At 45.4% G+C, this 27,161-nt stretch overlaps 1 protein-coding gene across 2 annotated transcripts in view; it reads left to right on the top strand.

Moving 5' to 3' along the window:
- ARMC2 (armadillo repeat containing 2) overlaps nt 1-27,161 on the top strand; it is a 553,174-nt gene that overhangs the window by 309,979 nt on the left and 216,034 nt on the right. For both annotated transcript variants that reach the window (XM_086926679.1, XM_086926680.1), the window contains exon 11: nt 3,223-3,368. In XM_086926679.1, the coding sequence (XP_086782805.1) occupies nt 3,223-3,368 (146 nt within the window). The remainder of the gene's footprint in view (nt 1-3,222; nt 3,369-27,161) is intronic.

The following is a 27,161-nucleotide window of genomic DNA, read 5'->3' as shown; positions in this document are numbered from 1 at the left end:
GTGAGTATTACCTACCAGTGAGAATCTCCAACTGCAACAATCCAACCAAGTTCCATGCACTTACAAAATGACTGTGAGTAATCACAGTGAGTTAATGCCTCGACTGACATCTGCGGTGATCCTGAGGGCATCAGTTTAGTTCCTTGTAATTGGTACTCAGCTCACCATCATTCTAAGTGTGCTAAATTGAGTATAATTATGAGTACTAGTATCATCTTTTATGTACAGCTCCTAGAAATGGCAATCGTATGTATTGCATGAAATACTGAATACAAACAATTAGTTATTATTGGTAAAAAATGGCAGCTTTTACCCTTCTTACATAGATCATAAACATTGTTCAATTTTACGCTTCATTATCTTGAACATAAAGTGGTACACACACTAACTTATTTTGATCTAAAGGATATATTATTTTCACCTAACCTAGCAAAATGATTTCCCATTGTTCAGCCTAGACCACACTAATTGGTAAAAATGCTCTTCATAATTTTGATGTTTCAACAAGGATTGGGCATTTCAGAAGTTCAGACCATCTTTGGGCGGGACTGTGACAATATCTGCTAGCCAGTCCATGGGTTAACAGACAGCAATGTCAAGACCTTGTACCAATGAGCACACATTTGTTTGTAGTGAAATATATTTTGGAATGTGATAAAGCGTTCCCTAAGTTAGATTCTGCCCAGTGTTCTAATATTAATAGGAAGGGTTGGACTATCCAGTGCCACACGGGCTCAAACTAAGTCACCTTGTCCTGGTAACAAAAGCAACTATAGCTCCTCCTTTCTTCCTCGACAACTCCTATCCAAACCCTAGTCAAGTCACCCAATATTCTTGCGAAATCTTGGCTCGTTATGTGCAGATGAGACTTGGGGAGGAGTTCAAATGGTACAGGTCTCACAGTGGGGCGGCTGAGGCAATGAAAGGCGCACTAGTTTGAGGATGGAGCTTCTCTGTTCCCAAACAAGTGCTCTTACTTTGGGAATGTTTTGCACTGACCACACTCACAATCTTTCTTACGAACTTCAAGACATTTTGCAACATTTTGCAACATCAAACTTTTACTCTCAACCAAAAGGTCGCAGATTGGGACAGAGCCATGTCCTTGTTCACTGTGTGAGCGGACAATGAGTGAGAGTATGGCAAACGTTTAATAGGTGCAGCATCTACATTGGCATCATCTTTTTTTATATGTGTAGTACGGAGTTTGCATTAGCGACTCTATAATGTGGTTACATTAAAGGGCATTAAAAAGGCTTTTTTATTTTTTAATGTGTAGATACGTATGTATGTCATTGCAGTGAAATAAATGTGGCCCAAAAATGGATGCTATTTGCATCAACTGTGCACACATCTTTTCCTACCAAGCTACGGTCAAATTCACGTTATTAAAACAGTACAGCGAGATTGACATGGGAAACACACTGTTTCCTGCTTCAAAGATTACAAACTACACAATTACTTTATAAAGGGAACCAACTCTCCTCCTAGTCACTACGCTTATTCAATGTAAATTTACAGTGCTGAACAAATGTAACCCTTTGCGTTCTTGGTAGGCATGAAAAATAACATGTTATACACCATATATGCAGATGTACAGAGTTTGCTATGCCATTGATTACCAATGTTAAGGGAGGGGAGGGACATCAGGACCCACTAAATGAGTAAGTGAATAACTGAAAAGTATAAAGATTGGAAAACAAGAGTTACAAGAAATTTGCAGATTTAAAAAAAAATTAAAAAGATGAAGTTATCATCCCTGTGGTTGAGTACAGTTCCTGATAGGATGCATAAGTGATTGGTCCTGACTGGAGCACACATGGCGGGTGGCTGCAGACCTGACTCCTAGCCAGTCTCTGCATCGTCCTCCAACTTTGCATGGCTGATCGACCTGCGTGGTGGAGAGCCAGACGCATGACCAGTGGGGAGTATGCCCTGGCGACAGTCTACTTACTGTAGCCAACCACTTCATTGTCTTACGTCCCCCCTAAATCCCTCACTCGCCTCAGTGGAGTTTGGATACATGGGTAGTTGGGTGTCCAACAATGCCACACATGACTGAATATAGTGTGTCACGTAGGCTTAACGCAGAGGTAGCTCTGTCACCAACTGCTAATGTTCCTTAAAAAAAAGCTCTGAATTTCAGTAAAATCTTAGTTAAATTAAAGATATGATTTGCATAGTACAAAGACTAACCCCCAGATGCATCAACAACCCATTTTGCGATTCCTTAATAGCGACAAATACCGATTCGCTATTAAGGAATAGCAAGATGGAATGCATCAAGAAATCACTTAAAAAATAGCGATTTCTTAGAATTCCTTAATTGCGACTCGCAAATTGCGAGTCGCAATTAAGGAATACCTCCCAATTCGATCCTATGGGCCTAGAGGCCTATAGGAATGAATGGGAAGACAATCTCAATTTGCGAGTCGCAATTAGCGATTCGCAAATTGAGATTGCGATTTCAAGGGTGCAGGGGTGTCCAAAGGACACCCTGTTGCACCCCTGAAATTGATCTGTGCACATATGTTGCGCACACACATGCCCTTGGGGCATGTGTGTGCGCAACATGAAACTTTGAAAAATGCACAAAAGTGCATTTTTCAAAGTTTTTGGAAATTACTTTGAAGTTGTACTTCATGGTAATTTGTGTGCCCTATTAGCAATTTTGCTATTTTTAAAACTTTCATGCATTGCATTTAAGGAATCTCAATTTGAGATTCCTTAAATGCAAATAATCGCAATTTAGCGAATTCTCTATTTGCGATTTTTGCATTTGGGATGATGCATCCCAAATGCAAAAATACCGCTCGCAAAGGGGAAGATTCTCAGAATCTGCCCCTTTGCGAGCAGATTTTTGTTTGATGAATCTATGCCCAAATCATTCTCATGAGTAGAAAAAAACCTACGCAATTCTCCTGAGAAAAGAAAATAACAGTTTAAATTATTTTATTGTTTCCACGCAAGGGAACAGAGGAAAATAGTGGAAGTTGTTCAAGGAGTTCAAACACTAGAAGGACAAGCAGAGCAGGTGCATAATCAGGTGGTTCATCTTTTTCTGGTGATTGTTTTTAATCCTTCAAAATATTAGTTAAAGTAAGTTGTAATCATGTTGACTTTATTATTATTAATAAATATATATTGAATGTCTTTGAAAAATGTAATAAAGTCTGGAAGCCATATTGTAACATGCAACTGTTGTAATATTTTCTCCTGTAGCTCACTGCAACTTTGAGAAACTTTGCAGATCTTCCTCAATCAAGGCACACGTTCTTGGTCAGCAATGTACTATCCGAGTTGTGTATAGTTCTGGAGCAACACATGAGTGACAGTGATGTGTGTACCAATATTGCAAGAATATTCAGGTAGGTAACATTGCTTTAAGTGCCTAAAACAATGCCTCACAAGAATCTTGTTACCAAAATGGATAAACTGCTATTAAACGGCCTTTGTGTATTTTGATGAGGCTAATTGTTGACCTGCATCACTTCACCAGACTACAAATTTGATGTCTGCTGGTTTTGTCAAACAGAATATCAAATTTAAGTTAATGGTATGATTTTGAGACTTGAGATTTTGAGACTTGAAAAAAAGTCTGTGTTTTGACTTGTATGGCCCTTTCTGGATGATACATACTTCTTTCTTATTAGAAATGTGGTCTCTAGTTGGCTGAGGTATGCACCCTGCCCAAGTAGGGACACAACTCTAGTCAGGGTAAGTACAGTATTCACTAGAAGTGTACCCGTGCTCACGATACTAAAGAGGCAATGTGTAAAGTATTTGTGCACACACACACACTGTAGCACAGTGGAAACACCACAAAGGTACACCACACCAGATTAGAAGAATAGCAAATATGTATCTGATTAAAACAAGACCAAAATGACAAAAATTCAATATGCACAATTCAAGATATGAATATTTCAAGATTAAATCAAAATGCAGTGCTTAGAAGTCAATAACTCCAACTGAGGCTATCTGGTCGTGCTTGACTGGGACAAATCCAAAAGTTTGGTCTGACCGTGATGGAATACCGGCCTGATACAGGAGTCACACCGACCCGTTGACAGTACCTTGGATGTGTCGATGCTTGAGGATGATTCTTTGAAACCCAGAGGTGATGCACTGCTTTGCAGGCGATGCGTCCGTTCCGAAGTAGGGCAACGTCTTGATGTGCCAATCCCAAGAGCACGTGCGTTGGTTCTGAGGCGTCAATATCAAACTGCTGGGCTGGAGGCGATGTGTCTATAGGAAGTCACGCCGTGCCGGGGATGTATCGGAATTGGGATTGTGCATCACAGACTTCGGTGAAGCAGTGTCCAAGACTCATGCAGCAGTGTTTCTTCAGAGACACTGTGGCAAAGTCGAGGCTGTATTGTAAGTCGAGGTTGATGCATCCTGCACTCCGAGAGCAGGGAACACGACTTCGGTGCAGGCAGCGGCGATGCGTTCGTTTTGCAGAGATGCACCAGTTCCGAAATTATGCTTTGGAGTCTGCGAGTGGGGACCAGGGCTTTGGTGCAGGCAGCTGTGATGTGTCGGCAAAGTCTGGCTGTGTTTTAAGTCGAGGTTGATGCATCCGGCACTCAGAGAGCAGGGACCACGACTTCGGTGCAGGCAGCGGCTATGCGTCGGTTTCGCAGGGATGCACCAGTTCCGAAATGATGCTTTGGAGTGAATGCATTGATTTCTTGGGTTGCAGCAAAAACACTCGCTTCCAAGGGCCCAGAACTGGATTTGGCTGGCCAGAACTCCCAGCAAGGGAGCCCAGTTGCTGGTATCAAGATGCAGGTGAAGTCTTTTATATCCCTGAGGATTCAGAAAGAGAAGGCAAGCCCAAACAAGCCCTTGGAGAACATTTAGATGCAGGATTTAGAGAGTAAAGTCCAGTCCTCTCACTCCCAGGCAAGAAGCAGCAGGCCAACACAGCAAAGCAAGCAGAAAAGTAGCAGTCCCTCTTGGCAGCACAACAGCTCTTCTTTTCGGCAGAAAGTCCTCAGTCCAGAAGTGATCTGAGTATATGGTGTCGGAGGTCCAGTACTTAGCCTTTGAAGTAGGGAGACTTCATAGAAAGGTCTTTATAATGCACAAGACCCTACCCTTCCTGGAACCTGGCTCCAGACACACTATGGGGTGGGGGAGGGGGGGAATGCAGCTATTTGTGCCTGGACAGGGACATCCCTATGCAGGTGCAAGTGTCTGCTACTCCCACCACTCTAACTCAGGGAACCAACCTCCAATTTTCTATCTGTTTTGCTTCCAATTGGAAGTTACACTTGGAAAGCGTTGCAAAGGCAGCTCCAATGCTACCCTATGTGAGAGACAGGCCTTGCTAAAGTGAAAAATGAATTTAGCGTTTTTTTTTACTACCAGGATATCTAAAACACAAGAGTACATGCCCTACCTTTTACCTAGACTGAACCCTGCCCATTGGGCTACCTAGGACCTACCTTAGGGATGGTTTACATGTAATAAAAAGGAAGGTCTGGTCCTGGCAAGTAGATGAACTTGCTAGGTCGAAATGGCTGTGCAAAACTGCACCCACAGGCTCTGCAGTGGCAGGCTTGAGTCTTGTTTGAAGGGCTACTCGTGTGGGTGGCACCATCAGTGCATCAGGCCTACTAGTAGCATTTGATTTACAGGCCCTATGCACATGTAGTGCACTGTAGTAGGGACTTATCAGTAAATCAGATATGCCAGTCATGGAGAAACCAAATGCCATTACATTTTAGACACCGAGCATATGCACTTTAGCACAGGTCAGCAGTGGAAAAGTGCCCAGAGTCCTAAAACCAGCAAAAACGAAGTTCAGCACACAGACAAAAACAGGAGGTCACCAACACTGAATATTTTCGATATGCTCAGATCCTACACTCAATTCAATCACTTTTACCCAAGGGGACGGCCCTTCCTGAAGCCTCGCCCTCGGAGAACAGGATCTTGGATGGGCCTTTACCGGGAAAAGATGATTTCCTTAATATACAAGACACTGATAAAAACATGACAGATCCCCTCCATGCATTAAGGGAGAGATGGATAGGGGATGGGATCGAGATAGACGACGAGGTCTGGAAGGAGGCGGTGTCTTACCCTAGAGTGGTCGCCATACCGGTGCAAACAGTTGCTAGTTATGATCATTACAGCAGAAAATCCTTCATTGTGTGTATATCACCGGGCCACGTCTGATCCACATGGGCAAAGCCAACAGTGGGGAGGGCAGGAGAGGATGTGGTCACCTGGTAAAGTTCCTGCACATCATATGGGAATGTAAGCACATCAGTTCCTTCTGGCGAGAGGTACATGAGTCAATGTTTGCAGTTCTACACACCCGTCTATTACTGGAGGCGAGAGGCTGCCTCCTAAACATATGGGAACCCACAGACCTGAACACTCACCAGACGTAATGGGCCACCCTGGGATTCATGATTTCCAAGAGAAACATTGCACAATTATGGGGCGCTACTAAACCACCTACGCTAGAGGCCTGAGAAAGGGATGTTGATTGGTGTATGTTTAGGGAAAAGATGGTGTATGTTGCCAGAGGATGCCCCAAAAAGTGGACCCGAACTTGGAGCTGTTGGAATAGCTATCGCAGGGAAATCTGTATGCCATCTGTCTGTGTGGAACCAAATGTCCCTCTTACACTGTGATACTCTCCTCCTATGTCAAGATGTAATCCTCTTCCCTTTTAAGGCTTTTTGTAACCGATAATTTGGTTATGTCATCTGCATTGTCTACTTGTACCGATGTATGTTTCAGTTAAAAGAATTATTTAAAAAAAACAGCAGGTCCGAAGCAAAAAGACTGGGGAATCCTCGCTAATAGATGCATGGTCAACACTTCTTATGTACTCCTTACAAGAATCTAATTCAGGAGTGTTTATGCCATTGGCTAAAGATATGGTTCAGCTGTTAAGGATTCCTCTAACCCTCATGTGAACATCCGTATATTTTGTGTTCTTTACACCTCGGTTTTAATTCTTGTTGGGGACATACATTTTTATCCCTGGAAAAGGACACTTTCACCCCTGCACAGCACACTGTGGTAAAAAGAAGTATGACCTGATGTAGTTGGTTTAATGGTAGATTCGTGGGGATACTAATTTGATGGAAAGTCACCTTGTAAATGTTTGTCATGTTAGACCGCAGTTCCTGCCAGCATGTGCTACTTTTATAAGCACAAGAAGGTTAAAAGCTCATTCTCCATTCTGTGTTTGCCTGCCTCCCTTTAGTGGGGGATCCTGGCAGCAAATGTAACATATTTGGCTATTTGGCTAATAAACCGCTGGATAAATTAATATGATGCAATTATAGATCAATAGAAGTATTTTTTGTATCTCACTGGTGGCATATTTAAACTACATTTATGTATTTATATATTTAGGCATTTTACATGGCGTGGACAGTTCCCAAAGGTGTTACAGCTCTTTACATTAAAACCAATATCATTACAAGAGATGCAATTTGCAAACAGTTGCTATTTATGATCATTACAAAAGGCACAAAGTGGCGAGTGGATACATACGGGTAGTTGCTTGTTTTGATCATCACAAAGAAACTGACTTACAATTGTTAGTGGTTTAGGTGGTATAGGTTTTGGCAGCAAGATTAGGTCTAATGTGGCAAGGGTAGTGCACTTAATTTCAGTCTCCGAAAGAGTGCATTATCATAGGGGAGCTTGGCTAAGAGGACAACTGGCCAAAATGTCTTTCTATAAGAAGTGCTTTCAGCTCCATTTTCAAGTCGACAGTGAGATGGTGGTGTGTAATTTCAGGAGTAGGGAGTTTCATGTTCGGGTCACGCTGCCCGAGAAAGATTGTACCATGAATCTTTCCTTTTTAAAGATCAAAGGCTTGAACAACATATCTTCATTTATGTGCAATGGTCTGGTGCCTCCCAATCGCATCAATTTGTTAGCTAGGTAGTGCGACATAGATGTGTGTAAGGCCTTGTGGGTACTACAAGGGTTCAGTTTTACGTTGTGAGAAGTCATCCAGTCTTGAACAGAGTTTAATGTGGTGGCAAGATAAGAGATGTCATTAGTGGATGAGACCTTTAAGTAGAGGTGGGTGTCATTTGCATACTGATGATAGAGTATCCCAGCCTTTCTTAGTAGGACTCCCAGAGACTCGATATAGAGGTTGAAAATGGTAGGATGAAGGATAAAGCTCTATGGAACTCCTTGATCGACAGCCTTCAGTGAAGGAAGACAGTCATCAATTTTGATCCTCTGTGACCTACCCTTGAGGAAGGATGTGCACCATTTTAGTACTGCACCGTAATGCTCAGACGTCAGCAAGTGTATTACTGTATAAAGAACTGATGGCAGGTTGAGAAGAAGCAGGAGGCAGGAGCTGCCAGAGTCTAGGACTCGAAGAGCATCATCAACTACCTGAAGCAGTGCTGTTTCATTGCTGCACCCTTGTTCAAAGCCAGATTGGATTAGTGCAGAAGGCTTCGTCTTTTGATGTGTTGGGTGAGTTGCTCTGCAGCACATGTTTCAATGATTTTTGCAAGAAAAGGCAGGTTGGAAATGAGGCGAAAGTTGTTGAAGTCATTTGCATCTGTGTAGGTTTATTTGAGAAGGGGGGTGACTTGAGGTTGTCGGGGAATTATCCTTGGCTGAGATAGATTCACCATTTTCGTCCACTAAGTGAGCATGTGTGTGTAAAGGTCTTTGGTAAAGTTACTTGGAATAGGTTCCACAAAGTGATTCGAGAGTTTGGTTTTCATGATTCTTGTAAGTAAAACTTCTCCCAGATTATAGCAAAGGTTTTCCATGTGTTTTTGGCTTTTTAAACTGTGGTGGCGGTAGGATTTTAATCTTGGCATAGGAGTGATTTCACTTTGGAATCAAAAGATTGTGCATTCTCTTCTGCTTTCTTGAAGGGCTCATCAAATTTGATGGAATTGGGCAAGGAAAAGCGGTTGACTGTTTTGATGAGAGAAAGGAGTTCTTTTTGTTGATTCTTCACTTAGTGAAGGAGGGATCTAAATTGATTCGATTTCTCACTAAAGAAATGCCTTCGGAATAGTAATCTTCATTGCAGAGACATGACAAATTAGTGGTGGATGGCGTCTGTCTCCATTTCTTGTATAAAGATCTCAAGGTTTTTCTTACCTTGTATAGGGCCTTAATAAACCATAGAGCAGTTGGTGTTGGTCTTTTCTTTTTGCTTCGAAGCGGGCTTCCTAAAAAAGCAAAATAGACTGTTGAGGCGGTGGGCAGTTGAGACATTGGCATCTGTGGCGGGACTAATGGGGGTAGTACCTTCATTGTGGATTTGCAGAGTATGGTGATGTCTATGTTCTTTGTCGCAAAACCTGGAAATTGCTCTTTTTGATTGGCCTCTGGTCATAGAGTGAGAGAGTAGCAATGACATAGGAATAAGACAGTGGTGGGACCAGTCTACTGGAATTGGCGCATTGACTGAGAGGAGGTCATCTTTGGAGATTTTTGGTCAAATATAAAACATTTGGTGTGCTTTGGTTTAAGATTGGGCTGAATCAGATCATTTTTGGGGAGAAAGGTGGAAAGCTGGTTGACTGCAGAATCATGTGTTGCCCCAATGAAGATTAAAATCTTATTAAAATATTTGCCTTGTCATTTCGTGTTGTTTTAGCACTCGTGAGATCAATGTATTCCACAGTAAAGGTTGAGTTGTCACCTGGTGGCTGATAGAAAACATTTAGGGTCTCGTTACGATGAGGCTCAGAAAGCTTTCTGAACCCCATCGTTCAAAACCGACAGCCTTATTACAATGGAGGCTGTCAGTTTTTAAGAGTGGCTCAAGGAGCCTGTCTGCCAGTCGGAACTGGCACGTAACCCCTATGAACAGCCTTTTACGCTGTCTGGATTATGGTCAGTTTCCGGCAGGGTTTCTATGCTGGGCTTTCCCACATGGAAACCCTGTTAGAAAGCAACTTCGGGGGCCCTTGGTAGAGCCCCCTTCAGCCAGCGGCCTCCAGTCCTATGCCCCCTGTTCATGAACAAAAACTCCCTTTTCTGTATGGAAGCTTGTGCTATGACCGGTTTCTGACCGCTAAAACATTCAAAGGGGATTTCGTCCTTTGTAAACCAGGTATGGGCGAATTACAATACTTTTTTATGAAACAAAGAATACCTGGTTTATGTTTTTCACCGCTATTTATTTTGTGCGGGAAAAGAAACAATGACCATGAGGTTCATATGTTCAGTGTATACAATGTACATTTTTTTAAACACATATAGAAAGTACATATTAATTTCTTGTCTGAGAATCAATACACCTATCATCCACCAGAAACAATTTTGATCAAGTGCAAATTAAATTAATAATGCAATGTGACAATTTTATACAGTGGAAAAATAATACAAAAACAACGTACAGAATTCATCCAATTAATTCTAGAGGAATTACACCAGCAACACATTTTCATAAACACAAGAACTCCTTTCACCTGACACTAGGTAATTATCGCGGAGTTACTTAGCGCCACATGGGCAATTCTTCTTAACCCCTACCGGGTGCATAAACAATTGTACACTATAATTCTGGAGCAAAGAGTTAATTAAATGCCCTATGTGGCAGATATATTGAAAAGGCCGACGCGTTTCCAATCCCTGCGTTGACTTGCCGGATTATCATTGGGGCACGGTGTAACCTGAAACATGAAATTCAATAAACTAATTAAAACCTAGACCCAACTCCTCTTCTACATCTTTTTTTGGTTTTTTGAAAATAGGAAAATAATGTACCTGAAGTTCATGAATTCGCTTCACAGTGATGGATATGGGTAATACCTCTTCTAGGTGAGATCTAAAACTGTCAAGGACAACTCCTGTTACCTTACAGGACACTATATATTGTGGAATTTTAAGTAAGCTGCTTTAAACTTTAGCATAAAACACTTACTTTTTAAACCAACGGATTGGAGGACGCCAACCGCTTGCTGTCACTTATGTAGCTTATGTGGCTTCTAGCTACTTCGTTCGTATTTCATCAATTCGTTTTACCTCGATCTGCCATAAACAAACAATGTGCCCCCAGTTACAACGCTCTCTAATGTTATGTGATTTAAATAACCCAACTGCGTGGGAGAATCAAGGTTTGCACTTACCGATGGGTATTCACATGAGTGTTCAGGGGTATTTTTGAAGATTTGCACACCGCTGTTTGTCTGTGCGCCTTGGGTGACACAGACCAGAAAAGGAAAGAAATGGAAAAGAGGGAAGCCTTTGTTATTTTTCTCTACCACGTACAATGTTGAGCGCTTCTTCGCACTAATTACTGAACGCCCAGAGAGTTCTAAAATTCACTTCCTTTTTGTCGAAGCGGTGATCAATTACAGTGGTGGTCCATATAACGTTTTAGGAGTCAGCCATCACGCTACACGATGCCGATATGGGATCACCGGCTGAAAGTTGGCGTATTTTCGTTACTGGTGTATTATGGGGCATGTAGTTTTGCTCAACACGCTGCTTAACGCTCAGACTGCTGCCGTCTCTAGATTTCATTTCTTGTCACATCGGTTTGACCTTAACACCGTATCCTAAGGATTACACTAAGCACTGCTAATATAAGGCCACAGGTCAAAGGTTGGCATATTTTATTTATGATGTATTGTGGGGCATGTGGTTTTACAGAGCACCATGTTAGACGCTCGATTTGCTACGCGTAGTGAATTACTTTCCTAAACATACTGCGCATTATTGGAGACATTTCATGAGCCATTATGGTTGGCATCTGCTTGTGGGGTGCAAAATCTAATACAGGCAGGTCGAAGTCAAACTCAATATTCTACTTACACTACCTAGTTAGACATTGGGCCGCATTGTTATTTTGCAGTCCACATTTCATCGAAACTTGGTGCATGGCGTATACTGAAGTGTCTTGCGAAAATTGCTATTGGTATCCGAAGTCAAGGATACACAAATGGCGGCCTCCTTTTATGAATTTTGAAATAACTAAATATTATGTCACTATTCAAGGGTGATTTGGGGCATCTATAGTTTTTACACAGGGGATCCAGAGCTTCCCATTCGAGGGTCTATGGCAACGGACCGCAGCACACGTGTCCCCTACACAACAGAGAGCTTGAGAGCATAGGTCGGTCTGACATGTATCTGCAACAGTGCCCATAAGGCCGTAAGTCTGAAAGGGAAGTTGTGTTGCACTTGTAGTTCCAGGGTTAGCCATTGGAGTGTGTAAAAAGGGCTATTGGAGAGCTCCTTGCATTGTAGGGAGTTTCTGAAGATGTCAGTAACGACACCTCCAACTCAATCTACTCTACTCTCCCATTTATGGTGATGGAGTAGTTACTTGGGTGAAGAAGGTCGAATATGGCATGAGATGTGTCCTTCAACCATGTGAGAATTTGTAGGTCTAGGTAATAATATGCATTGGTGTCCAAAATTTCAAGCTTGTGTTTCATTTCTGATTTGCAATTATGGAGCATGCATCGTAAAACCGATGTGAATTATTTGGTGTCAGTCGTGTCTGGGGTATTGGTTGCAATGGGAATTATGTTTCTGTTGGCTGGTCCCTACTTTGGGAGACTCAGGTGTTTGGACCGAGTCAGGGAAATATTGGCATTCAGTGTTGCTTGGAGTTGTCTGGAGTAGTGGCAATAGGGGGAGATGATAACTTTGAGGTATTGTAGATTGCTACTAAGATTACAATATCAGTTTGGAAGAGATTACGGGTGAGCCTCCTGCAGAGAGGAAGGTGACTGCTTTGTAGTATTGAGTGTCTGGGGTAGTGTGCCTTCAGCTGAGGGAGCAGAGAGTCGAATACAGTAGACACCCTATAGTTTAAGTCGGATATAATGACATCAAGCTGGGTAAGTATTGAGGTGGGATAATCAACATTTTGGTATAGAGTCTGTAGAGAAAAGTAACGTGATGTGAGGGCCATTCAGTTATTTTTTCATTGGGAGATGGTTGTCGTGGGTGGCATTCATGTTTTCCATTGGTGAGGTGGTATGTTGTGTATTGTAGGAGCCATGCATCATTGTGTGGGATCTGTTAGTGAGGTGTGGGAAAGCATTGAGTGGGGGGAGTAGAGTACGTTGGGTGGGCTTTTGGTGCATGGGGTTTGCGATGTGGGATGAGAATGGCAGTCCAAGAGAGTGCAAGCCCTCCTCAAAAAGCAGTAGGCTGAGCTGAGCCAACTGAGCAACTACTGCCCAATTTCAATACTCCCCTTCCCAGCCAAAGTGATAGAGAAGGCCGTCAACAAGCAACTTGCAAGCCACCTCCAAATAAACCACATACCGGATAACACTCAATCAGGATTTAGAAAAAAACAGAGCACGAAACAGCACTCAGAGCGACAACTGATGACATCCGACCATCCTGAACTGAGGAGAAACAGCAGTCCTCATCCTCCTTGACCTCTCTATGGCATTCAACATAGCCTCCCACAACATACTTATGAGAAGGATCCTCAAGATGGAAATCCAAGGACCCACACTCATCTCAATCTGCTCCTTCCTCACAGGAAGAACCCAAAGAGTCAGACTACCACTCTTCACATAGGAGACCAAGAACCTGATCTGTGGAGTCCCCCAGAGATCCTCCCTCAGCCCGACCCTGTTCAACGCCTACATGACACCGCTTGCCAAAATCATCAGATCCCAAGGCATCACTATCTCCTATGCCAATGACCCCCAAATCATCGTCTCCCTGATGGACAAGACAACCACCACCAGAACCAACTTCCTAATTGCCTGACCATTGTAGCAGAGTGGATGAGAACCAACTACTTGAAGCTCAACTCTGACAAGACGGAAATACTGGTCTTTGGAAACAAAACCTCCCCATGGGACGCCATCTTATTTAGGACAGTAGTAATAAGTGCCTCTCTTATTTGTGATAGTTGTGTGCATGGTCAACAGAATCCTACCAGATTATGCGATATGTCCACTCGAAGTAAAATATGTCTTTGCATCAAAGCGTTGAAAGACTTATTTTGGCTGTGATGCTGTACTGTAAGAAAGTCTAATAGGATACCACGTCTACTAAGAAAGAGCTTGTATGCCAAAGCGAGGGCCATGGCGTATTTCGTAAGTGTCAGTCTACTGGTTAGCGTGCATCAATGGTTGTGATATCTTTGTACACAGCACAGAAAGGCAAAAGGATGTATCTAATGGCATTGGCATTAGGGAATCTATTTTATTGTTGGAGTCTGTTCTGCTGTGTGTAAAGGGCCAATGAGTTCAGAATTGAATGTGCCATTGTAATATTTGACTGATCTTTCCGATTTAAGATGGTCCCTCATGCATTCCTATGGAAGTACTTCATAGAAGGCGGCATGGTACACCAAACTGCCCAAACCACGAGATGATAGAAAAATACTCCTCTGGGCAGAGCCAATCCCTCCTCCCTCATATACTTTAAAGAACTGTTACCAATTGGTGTTTGTAGGTTTATCTTTCATTGTTTTCTTATGTATTTGATGACTAGACAGCACGCTGTACAAACAGCAGAATTTCAAAGCTCAGCCTTGGGCCACAAAATTATTCTTTCATAGTAAACAAGCAACCTCGCAAACATGATATCATGTGACATGTTTTAACCGTCCATCTTGTTAATTCCTATTGTTTGTCTGCAAAATGCAATTTTCCTTACTTGACCGTGACATTTTTTGCAAGTATGCAAAGTATCCAAACGACACTCGATGGTTGCATACTTGGCTGACTGATACAAGGAACAGTAGTAGTTATTTGTGTCTTAGGCAGTAGATTGTACTGTTCATTTCATCCTGATCTTTCCTCAACATTAGGCAACCTTTCCCCTTCATTTTCCAATGCATCCACTGATCACCTGCCCTACATTTGCCATAGGGCGTTTGACAGCCAGTCGAGTGCTTTTTGAAAGTGGCAATTTTCATTATGCTGTGTCTGAGCCAGATTCAAGTCACACGTGTTATATTTAAGAAATCAGTCACCAATGAAATGTATTTTTTTAACTGCAGCTATTTTAAGTCCTAAATAGTTACAGTACTACAAACCAGACCCCCCCCCCCCCACCAAGGAAGAAGGCACCAAAAAGTTTCATTTGTTGCCTGATCTTGGCCTATTGTTTAAAAAAAGAAAAAAAACATCATTTAAAAATAAATGAAGCATTATGTGGAGATGGCGTCAACTGAGTGGCACACAATCTCGATCTCGAATGGTGCATTCCTGACCTTCCAAGATGTGCAATACCTTTGCACTGCTCTGCAACAATGTATTTCGGAATAAGCAAAATCCCTTTTTACCAGATGATTTCAGGTCATCAGGAGTACTAATTAACAATCTATTGCTTTTTGGAATTTGTATTCCTGCTCCACTTCAACTGAATTAATTGAACTATCATACTTGAAACCATTGACCTGAAAGAGGTAAGCTGAGGACTGGACCACACTGATCCTAATGAGATGGTAACTTTAGAACATTCCCATGCAAACATCCCTCCAGGTTCAGATGTGAGGTGTTATAGGCATCGTCCACATTTCAGTGTAAAAGAAACCACCAGCTTGTAAAATGTACAATATATGGATATATAAAATAAGCTCCAATTTAAATCATATTGTACTTGGCCGTGTTGTTTCTTAGTGCAAGAAATTTGACAATATCTCTCCTGTCCTAACTCTTCTATTGCTCCCAATGACTCCCCATTGAAGCAAGAACACAATATAAGACTGCCTGCATCCCTCATAAAGTAACTGCACATGTTCATCTAAACAGGGCAGATGATTACATACAACTGACGCGAAGTCCAGGTGGACCCAGGCGGCCTCCGATGGGACACCAGGGAATTCACAGGTGTTCCACTGACAGGCTCCAATTAGGGTTTCCGACGCATTTTCTCTCCTGACTCCAGGGTCAGGCACACTATCGCTAACATGCAGGAGGGCTTTCAAGACACCGGAAACCTTTGTAAGACATACTCACGTCACACATGCTACCAATTTACTCATTAGGGGGACTATTTAAAGCCATCCATTCCACAACGGGGAAGAGGAGCGAAAACAACTAGAATCACGGAGAGAGACGTACCTTGATGTTGTAAGAGTATGAGTGGTAGTGTGGATGCTTGCTTGTGTGAAACTACAGCACTCCAGTGAGGAAACTCCAGGTTCCTTCCCAACACATGATTCATTGGGCAACATGTGAGGTATTGTAGGCATCGTCCACATTTCAGTGTTAAAGAAACCACCAGCTTGTGAAATTTACAGTATATGGATATATAAAATTATGAGCTTTAATTAAAATTATATTGTACTTCGGCATTGTTGTTTGTTGGCGCAAGAAATTTGACAATATCTCTCATGTCCTAACTCTTCTATTGCTCTCAATGACTCCCCACTGAAGCAAGAACACAATATAAGACTGTCTGTATCCCTCATAACGCAACTGCAGTACCTCCACAGCTGCCTACCTGGCTAAGGAACTGAACATCACTGGTGTCCAACTGGGGTTGAGGATTGCAAGATTCATCCAACTTGAGTCTCCAACATTCATGCAAGAGCAATGCATGAAGTATTCCTTCTTCAGAAGTGCAATAATGATCTGGAATTGCCAGCTCTATGTGCAACACCTTGTCTTGGTAACTTCAAAAAGAAACTTAAAACGCTCCTTTTCCAAAGTCACGGATGAAAGTTTTCTGGTTAAAGTTTCCTGCAAGGTCCATTACTCAGTCTCCTTGGCGTTTTGCTTTTTACAGGTTTAGATTGTTCTGGTGCTTACTGGTGCTATTCTTGTAGTGTTTATTTGAAACTAACCTCCCAGTTAGTCATCCCAGGTGTCCCTGAAGATCTCCAATCTGTCCTCGCTCAGATCATACAAGACAGTCGCAACGCACACAAGTTCACAATTCGTTATGGCTCAGATACCACTGATTCTATCACAAGGAGTTTGCCAACAGTGTTGCCATTGGTTGCAATACTTGACTACCACCAGTTTTCCAGGTGATGTTGAGTCATCCCTCATGGGCATGCCGTTCAACAGGACTTGGCTGTCAAGGAGAGCAGGGTAACAGCATACTTCCTGAGCTTATCTACTGCATCTCACCAACCGTATAAGCTCTACCATTCCTTTTGCGGCATTGGCAGAAGTACCCCATGCCACGATTCAACTCCCACAAGGTGCCCAACAGTTTCTCAGTTGAGGCTGTGGTGACCACTACCCCCATGGTCAAGGTCAACGAGCCACCCTATCCACTAATCCCGCAACACCACCTGCCAAGCCCCTTTAGCATGGTTTTAGCAGAGCACGGCCACCCAGCTGGAGGCATGGTCTCACAATTCTTCCCGAGTGGCAGGCCATAGCAACAGACCGATGGGTCCTGCAAATTGTTCGTAAGGACTTAGCCCTGCCCTTCCTTCCTTTTCACACCGCCGCACCTTCTACTGTTTCCCCAGGAAGTGACGGAGGACCATCTATTCGTTTAGTGTCCGTATGTGCAAGCCCTTATGGCCAAAGGGGCTATCAAAAGCTGCCCGCGTCAGAAGTAGAACATGTTTGTTATTCCAGCAATGTTCTGGTGCCCAAGATGGACAGACGCTTTCGCCTGATTTTAGACCTGTGCCCTCTCAACACCTTCCTCTGGAAGGAAAATTTCAAAGTGCACACACTAGCTGAGGTCATGTCTGCCCTCGACTCTGGAGACTGGATGGTGGCGTTGGAGCGGCAGGATTCATATCCGCAAAAGATCTGAAGTAGTGGTTACTGGACCTTGATTGGGTCAGCAGCAGAAAACTCTACTTTCAACCAGTCATAGCTGACAGTGGTGATTAACGTATTGCTTCTGGTTTATGGTGGCTTTCTGGGAGAGGTGAAGTTCAAAAGTCTCTGGTAGAGTCCTGGGTCCATATCAACCTTCTGCAGCTGAGGGCCATCCACTTGGTGGATAGCTCAATCTATTCATCACTGCAAAGAATACCCAATGTCCGTGCTTCTGCACGTTGGAGTTTCCAGGGTGCCTCTGGTTCAGAGATGCATTCTGCCTCAAGTGGAACTCGAGACTCCTCTATACTTTCACACAATTCCACTCCTGCCCTGAGCTCTCAAGAAGGTCAGGATCAACCAGGCCCAAGTCAGCTGATTGGCTCCAGACTGGACATGGAGAGTAGGGCATCCAGAAATCCTGGACTTGAGCATCTATCTTCTGAATAGTCCGCCTGTCTTGAAGGACCTGCTGTCACAGCAACAGGGCATGGTTCTGCACCCGGGCCTTTGCATTCTCCACCTTCATGATTGTAGATTGAGTGTCAACAGCTGAACACAGCTGAGGTGGTTAATGGCATCTTGGCAGCCAGGATTCCCACAACAAAAAATGTATACACCTGTTGTTGTGACAAATACTTACTTGGTACAGTGCTTGCCAGATAGATCCACTCCAGGCTAAGTTGTCTGGTGTTTTATTGCTTGTTATCTCCTTAGCTTGGCAATGCTTTGCCCTGGGCATTGTTAAATTGTACCTTTTAGCTTTTCCTGCCTTTTTGTGGCCCATATTAACCCTCTTTGTTTAAATGTCCAGTTGTTATACATTTTTTGGAAGGCTTACAACATTTGTTTCCTCCCTTTTGTTTTGTAATGCCACAGTGGGACCTCTACTTGTTCCCCAATTTTCTGATGTGCACTCCATTTGAGCTATTTCACAGCTGTTTCTAGTGGCTCCTCACACTTATGTTCGTGTTTTCTGTGGCCATAACAGTGGCGCCGTGTGTGAGTGAGCTTCAAGCTATTAGTATGAACCTGAGTTACACCACCTTCTTCCTAGACAAACTGGCTCTGCGGACACAGGTATCTTTTTTTCCTAACGTTATGACATTGTTCCACGTCAGTCAACACATCACTTTGCTGGCCTTCTTTGCTGTGCTCTACCCCTCTAAGGATGAGGAGAGACTGTATTGCTTGGACCCTAAGAGAGTTCTGAGCTTTTACATCAATCATTCCAAAGAACACCGGGTGGATTATCAGCTCTTTGTGGGGTTCACAGGAGTGCAAATAGCAAGGCTGTGCAGAAGAGAAATATCTGCCATTTTATCATGCTCTGCATTAAGATCTGCTACCCATTGACTAAAAAGCAGCCTCCGTAAGGTCTGCTTGCTGCTTATTCTTCTGCGTTAGCATGCAGAGCCCCTGTCTGAGACATTTGCCAGGTGGGTCAGTGGGCGTCTTGCCAATAGTTCTCGAAGCACTGACTGGACAGTCAAGTTGGGCGAAAGGGGCATTTTGCCTGCTCAGTCCTGCAGGACTTTCTGGTTTGAGACAACTCACAGACCCATTTCTGAATAGGTACTGCTTTGGTATCTAGTTAAAATGTGAGGAATCTGCAGCTCGAAAGCTCTATCAGAAGAACAAGTTTCTTACCTTTGGTAATGCTCTTTCTATTAGAGACTCTATCTAGCTCCAGATTCCTCACCTGCCCTCCCTTCCTCCCCATTCTGCTATTGAAATCTATCCATTAATAAGAATTTGCACACTGGTCTAACCAATTTGCTTTTGGCGCTCTGTGCCTGGGGACAGTCTCAAAAACAACTGACATCAGAACGTGGGAAGGGCACCTATATAGGCTCCGGACATCATTTTCACAGAGGTCATGTTGAAAAGTTTCCAGATCAATTCTGACACCTGGACAATATTCAAGAGGTAAGGACTCAGCAGCTAGATAAAGTCTATACTAGAAAGAGCTTAACCAAAATCAAATTGAAATCCAAATGGTCGACTGAGAGAGAGCAAAATCTGGACCCTCCCAAGGCCAGGGATTGCTACCAGTGTAAATCCCTCCGAAGCCCAGCCATCGAGCCGCCCCTCTCAAGGTACAAGAAGGTATTACTGGGTAGAGGGCATTTACAAAGAACTACAAATAACCAAACCCTGCAACCGGGCCCCCGTACCCACAATGTCACAGGAGGCAGAGTGGACTGTGGACCGTGGCCACTGCTGGGGAATCTCGTATTCTCTAGGACTGGGTGATATGACCACTGCCGCAAGACTGCTGTGCCCGATTATGCAGAGAATCTGCCACCCCACCACCCCCTCCCCGATCTGGACATCTTCGTTCACATCCTCCCACGACCCGATCTCCAGTCTGGGCACTGGGTTGACCTACATTTGAGGGTCACTGCCCAGGAACACATCTGGGATCCATGCACCAATGCTACTTGTGTGAAACAAGACTCCATCTGCAGAGTCCTCTGATCTGCTCCCCCCCTTCCCCGCAAGACTGCTGTGCTGCTTGTTTCCAGTCCAGGGAGGACCTGGCTTGGCAGTTCGGTCTGGACTGTTCCCATGGGGCACAGGGTCAATACTGATTTGCATGTGGCTGGGTCCAAACTGGGGTGGCGTAGTGGGCAAAACAACAATGGATTTAACCCAGACCTTTTGACTTGTGGAGAACGTTTGCATTGTCAGCATTCCGTCCAGCATTTGTTTGCTGTGCTGCGCCGAGGACAGCGGCTCATATCTCCCCTCTGCAATCTAGTACCAGGTGGCTGCTGTTTTATGGACCCAACTCCAGTCGGTCCTGTGGCTGCTGCTTGTGAGGCCCTAAAATGCTCTGGTTGCCTCTGCATCACTGCTGCTTTTTGGTGGCTCCAGTTGGACAGTGGGGGCAGCACCACACAAGGACGCAGTCCCTGCTTCTGCACTTGGGGAGGGGGGCAACAGGCCGGTGCACCATTACTGGAGAGCTTCGAGAAAGGGTTCATTAAAAGCAACAAAAGACCACATCTCTGCGATGTCATTGGCCAACTTTGTTATGGGCACTCAGCAACTCCTCAAACCGGCTGGGGCATTCTACAAGTAAGATAGCAGGTATGCCCTTTTTCCTACGGCTATCCCCTCCAGATCCTATGTTTGCTAATGCAGGGCCCCTGAGAAAAAATGCCCCACAAGCTACACTGAATAACTCACTGTACAACAGGCACTCAGCTTGGGGATCCCCTCCCCCAGGAAGGTCACTGAAGCTGCCGAAACTGCAGAAGGACTACTCACCCAGTCTCCCCCGGCTGCTCCTGGATCTCCATATGTAAAGTTTGCACTTAAACTGTCTACAGGCTCTCTTCTACCTCCCACCTCACAATAGAATTTGAAAGAGGACTACCAGAATCCAAGCTCCTCTTCCACCTCCAAATTTGGTGGCCATCTTGCATTGGGCTCGCCCCTATCCAATCTCAACTACTTGAACTAATGACTCCCTGGAAACGAGAATAATTTGATGCTTGAACATACCCACGTCAGAACTTGGTCCTGTACGCCTATACTGCTATTTTGCACGTTGACTGTGTTTCTACGCCTGCATTGCTGCTCTTTATCTATGCAGTGTATTTTATTGTCTTATGCCAAACAAGAATAATTTGATGTTTGAACATATTTACGTCAGAGCTTGGTATTGTACGCCTTTATTGTTATCCTGCGCATATACTGTGCTTCAATGTTTACACTGCTACTATATGCCTATACAGTGATTTTTGCTTACCTTACACCAATTACTGTTACTTTGTGCATACACTGTGATTTTATGTCAATGCTGCTACCTTATGCCTACCCTGTGATTTTTTCTTACTCTTCCCTACGCATGTAATAGCGCCCTGCTTTTCTGATGTCTACTGGTCCATGCTTACATTGATATCTTACCTACGTTGTGGGGGTATATATTGTATATGTGCCCTCAAATTCCATAGGGCCCTTTTGCAGACTGGTCTACAAACTTCATCACAACTCCCAGCTCCTAGATACCGTGATCACTAAGCACTGCAACACTATCATGGAATGGTACGGCCCCAATTCATACTGCGTTACATTTCCACAAAACCTCCCCAAAAATGCTGCAAAAAAATTCAAGCACAAAATCCTCACAGAACTCCCAGAGACACTAATAGCAGAAATCTTCTACAGCCCAGCACACAGAGGTCTAAAAACGGACTTCATCTACTTCACTAAGAAACTCGCCAAATGGAGACAGAACTTCCTATAACACCTTCACATACCTAATACTGTCAATGTCTCTTATGGAGCAAAGCTCACTATATCCCCATCCCAGAACATTAGCGGAGAATTGTCCATAACCATTTACAGAAGAGGGAACATCCTAGTCTAAGCCTTCGACCAAAACCTAACCATCTTCGATTGTCACTTCCATGCCATTCGGTCCCACTTCCACCGCTCCCCCCTCTCCCAGAGAACCTACCCCCCCCCACTCCCTCCCCCTCCCAGAGAACCAATACATACACTTGCATCTCCCCTTGTTGATCCTTCTACTCCCAATACCCCTCGTATTGTCCACCTCCCCCCACAGCCTCTATTACCTGACACCCTGATGCTACACCTTCGCTACCAAAATTACTTTTCTCCTGTCCATGGCGCACTTTCACTGCCCAGCTTGAGCTATGTATTGCACCTGTGTCCTCTCAGTCCCTGTGTCCTCTCAGTCCATTCACCTCAGCAGGTTAGACTCTACCTTAGCTTCCACCTCGGACGAGATCCAGCATGCTCCCCTCCCCTCTACAGACACAACCATCTTTCAACTGATCCCTATAATAGCCCATCTAGAACACAAAATCACAAATATTCTGGAAGGAATTATTTTGCTATGTATGGACACAAAGATTAGCCACATCCTGCCCCAACCTCACGCATCTATGGTAAACACCGATCCTGCCATAAACACTCACTCTGACACCCCATCCCTTACCCCTAGCCAAACCATCCCCTACATTCATCACTACCTCAAACCTAGACCCACCACGACTGAAATGTTGCAGCTGTAAGCTGAAATACTGAGCAACACTTATGACAGTACCATCAGCCAACACTGTCGCTGCAAGATCCCGGTCATCCTTGGCACAAAAAGAACCCTGAACACCTCTCATCCTCCCAGGCTGCACGTCCAACTACCATCCAACCCGATCCAAGATCATTACCTAAGCTTTGCTGCATGCTACTAAATTGTCGATCAGCAGTCAAGCATGCCTCTGGAGTAGCAGAAACTATCTTACGATACAAGATTGACATCTGCGTTCTAATGGAAACCTGGCTAAAAGACCACTCCTCCCATTACATCGACCCCCTCACCCCACTGGGCTTCTCAATCATTCGTTGCGACCCCAAGGATCGCAGGGCTGGTGGAATAAACATGATACACAAAAACAATCTTTGCCTAACTCCCTTTCGCACCACCAAATACCCTACCTTTGAATACTTGGGTGTTCAGCTGTTCCCTTAAAGGCCCCATCCCCATCAAATGTCATGTCATCTATCACCCTCCAAGTGATAACCCACAACTCTTCAAAGAATTTCCTGAACAATAGCGCTCAACTCTTTAAAAGGCAGCACAGATATCACACTAGGAGACCTAAACCTGCACCTGAATAATGCTGAAGATCCTATAGTACAACCCCTATCCACCCTCCTGGAAGTGAATGACTTACCCAACATTGCAATAAACAACCTCACAATAAGGGCTCAACCTTTGACACAGTCATCTCTAAAACATAACACCCCATCCCTTCACCATATCCTACCAACTAACTGGACTGATCACCATCTAATTCTTTTCAATCACAATACCATCGACTCAGAGGCCCATCCCCAATCTAACCGTCCCAAGCAGTGAGTGAGGAGCATACATTGAATTCCCCAGACAGAGTTAGAAGCAATAGTCAGTTCCCAATCCTCTCCAGATCCTCGTTCAATAAAGACCTTAACAATGAGAGGGGACAACTCTGACTGGGAGACTAACTTGATCGGTCTAGGAACAGACCCAAAGAACTCTTCAATGTCTTCAAACAGCAAACCTCCTCTCTCACCCAACAGTCAATTATTGACTCTACTAAGCGCTGCGAAGAATTCGCAACACTTTTCTCTGAAAAAATATTGATTATCGAATTCTCTGTCGAGTCACCCACCTCCACACCCTACACCAAGGATGCCCCCCTTGCGAAAATGGTCCACCCAAAGCCCTACCTTCAAATGATGGTTGTCTCCCCCTCGCAGCAACACAGGTCACCTACCTGAGCACCTTGCAATTGAAAAATTATGTAACCTGGACTGAATTCAACCACATCCCTGAAGAAGTCCTCAACTTACTCATGAGCATGGAGCAGACATCACACATCTCTGACCCCCTTCCTGTGGCACTTGTTAAAAATCTAAGTCACAGGCGTAGCTTGGCATTTAAAGATGGCAGTCGCACTCTAGGAGTGCTCCAGACCCCTCCGTCATCCATGCCAGGATCCTCCGACATCTGCGGCCACCTGATCCTGAAAGCTGCAGCCGCTGCTTCCTTGCAGCCTTTCTCACCTGCTTGAGGCGGCAACCGTTGCGCCCTGTCTGCTGTGCCGCCTTGTTTACTGGTCTTCTGCCTCACCTCACCCGTAATGGCGGCCCTCACTCCCCAGATCTCGGAGCTTTGAACTCATCGGCGGAACCGGCCATCAGATCTGCCATCATAGGTGTAGCAAGCCCTGATGATTACCCTGGTGATTCCCCAGCAGCGTGAAAGAGGGAGCCGAAGGACCTGTTGCCCTGGACTGGGGCGAGACGCCTGTCGGTGTGACCCGGCCTGAGACCTCCTTGTTATGCCGTGTCTCGCCTCCCTGCAGGGGCTGTGGCACATGCATTGTGCCAGATTCTAGGGGATCGGCCGTCATCTTGGGCGGGGGCGGACCTTGTGGTCACAACCCCCCCTCCTGTGATCCAGGGAGGTCTTGGGGCCTGGTCGTGCCCGAGTGTAGTGGAGACCTCCAATGCTGCCCCTGTGACTGGCGGCCATGGGCCCTCATGTCGATCTAGCCAGGACTTGATCTCCACCCCTGGGGGCTCCGGTGAGTGCAGCGGGAGCGGTGCGGGGAAGAGGAGAGTCGTCCTGCATGGTGGGGGGTCTCAGCTGAATCACTCGGACAGTGGGGTTGTGGGGAGAGGCCTCCGGCATCCACTCCTCTCTCCCTCCCTCCTTCCAAGGGGCGCAACCGAGCTCCAGTAGCCCACGCACCAGGTCAGCTCTGTACTTGTGGTGTTCCTGCCTGCCCCGTCAAGACTCAGGCTCGCAGTCCTGCTCCTTCTTGGGCCTGTTATGCGGACTGGCCAGGCCAGATCCCGCGGCATAGCCTTGCGTGGTCTGGCTGCGGTGAATCTGCCACCTGCTCCCTCCATTCACCCCATTATTGCCTGAGGCCCCCCCAGGGATCGGGCCTTCCTCTGAACTCCCGCAGAGTCCACTCCAGATTCTTCAACTACAGCAGCCTCGCACCTTCTCTTGAGGCGGGCCCAGGGTCCCTTCCAATGACTGTGTGGTGAAGCCCTTGAAGAGGTCCTTCACTCTAGCTGGGCCCTGCTCAGTTCCTGCTGTGCCCATGGGGGTACCCTGTCTGAGGGTCTGTCCACGGAGGTTAGGCTTGCGAAGTAGCCTAAACCATTCCAGTGGACTGCGGGTGGGGCCCTCGGGTGGGGCCCTCCCTGCCGCCTACAACTTTTGAACCCTCCACCCGCTAACACGATTCCAGAGCAAATCCCAAAGTCTCTACTCGTGCAACCAGGCATTGTGAGCACACATTCATACACACAGAGACTCTGGTACTTGGTGAACCGCCACCCGCTCCAGGACGGGCCGCGACCGGGGACCGAAGATGCCCGCGACCCAGACCACCATCGACAAATACACAGTCACAGACCAGGGGAGTGGGCACGAGGTTGCAGAGGGCCACCCCCAACCCATTGAGACCTCTGCACAATTCTTCAAGCCATATTGGCCTCCCAAACCTCAGTGGAAAACAAGATTGAGGAGCTCCGAGTGGCCATGGCTCTGATCCGGCAATGCGATGCCCCGGATTATCAAAGTGGAATCTCATATATCCTCAGTCGAAAACGACGTAACCAACCTAAAAGAGCAAGTAGTCCGCCTGCAGTCCCAGACAAAAGAACTTCACAGGAGGACACTGAGAAACGCTCTAGACGCAAGAATCTGTGCCTGGTGGGATTTCCTGAAGGATTCAAACGCGGCTGATGGAGTCCCTCATTGAGGTTTGGATCAACTCCTGGTTACCAAGTGGCACGCTCTCCGCCTGGTTCTCAGTGGAACTTGCACACCGCTCCTTGGCTCCAAAGCGCCCTCCGGGCGCACCTCACTGGCCCATCATCTCACAGATCCTAAATTTCAGGGACAGAGATCTCATCCTGCACCACGCCCGTTCTCAGGGACCAATAACCTTCCAGAATCACACAATTATGAAATTCCCGGACTACACTAGGGAGGTCTAGTCCTTAAGGCGTTTCTATACGGACGTAAAACAGAAACTGCGCACCCTCACCTGCAATACCGGCTCCTTTTCCCAACCAGGCTGCGAGTGGTTTTTCAGGACAAATCATACTTCTTTGACAACCCCTAGATGGCTTGCACCTGGCTGATGGAACAGCGCCCCGTTTGGCTCTAAATCAAGTCAATGACTCTGGGACCCCAGGCCTACGGCATGAGCGGCTTACCCCCAAGGTCCAGGCATACTCGGTCCCGCGGAGGCGGGAAGGTACACAGAGGCAAATCAGACTCCTCAGGGCCCGTGTCTTCAAGATCAAACTGCCAAACCACCCCGTCGAGGCATCACCATTCTCAAGAGGCTCCCACTTCGGTTCCCTCACCTGCGGTACGCTCTTCACCGGGGATCCTGACTGTCAATTCCGCGGACTCTGATCTCTCCCGCAATCCAAATATTTCTGCTTGACGCTTCGCAATATGTTCACTGCATTGCCGGGATGGCGAATACACCTGGCCGATGCATACCCTGATCAGATGTCTCTGCTGATGTCACCTTTGATCCTTCATCGTGAGAGGTCCACCACTTCTCACTGACTTCTTTTGTTAAAGGGCGACAGATGTTTCTGTCCCCGAAGTATAGGGTGGGGGGTGGTTGGGGGCCATTGCCCCGTGTTCTTTGTTTCTTCGTATTTCCAGGCATGCACCATCACACACCTTCATGCGGACAACGCATTTCCTTGCTTTGGCACAGCTGCAATCACCCCACATGGCGGTTTCTTCTCCGCTTTCAGGGCAGGCACCGAGCAGTAAGCTCTACCAGCGTTACAGGTTCCTCTACACACCCACGACACAATGACTCACCAAAGTACCCCGCTCCGGGTCCTGTCATCGAACGTTAATGGTCTATTAGATATAATCAAAGGCACAGCAGCTCTGTG

This window comes from Lissotriton vulgaris, chromosome 6 (genome assembly GCF_964263255.1).
Source record: "Lissotriton vulgaris chromosome 6, aLisVul1.2, whole genome shotgun sequence".
Lineage (NCBI taxonomy): Eukaryota > Metazoa > Chordata > Amphibia > Caudata > Salamandridae > Lissotriton > Lissotriton vulgaris.
Note: the sequence above shows the minus strand (reverse complement) of the source record. Positions and strands in the feature narration are given on the sequence as shown.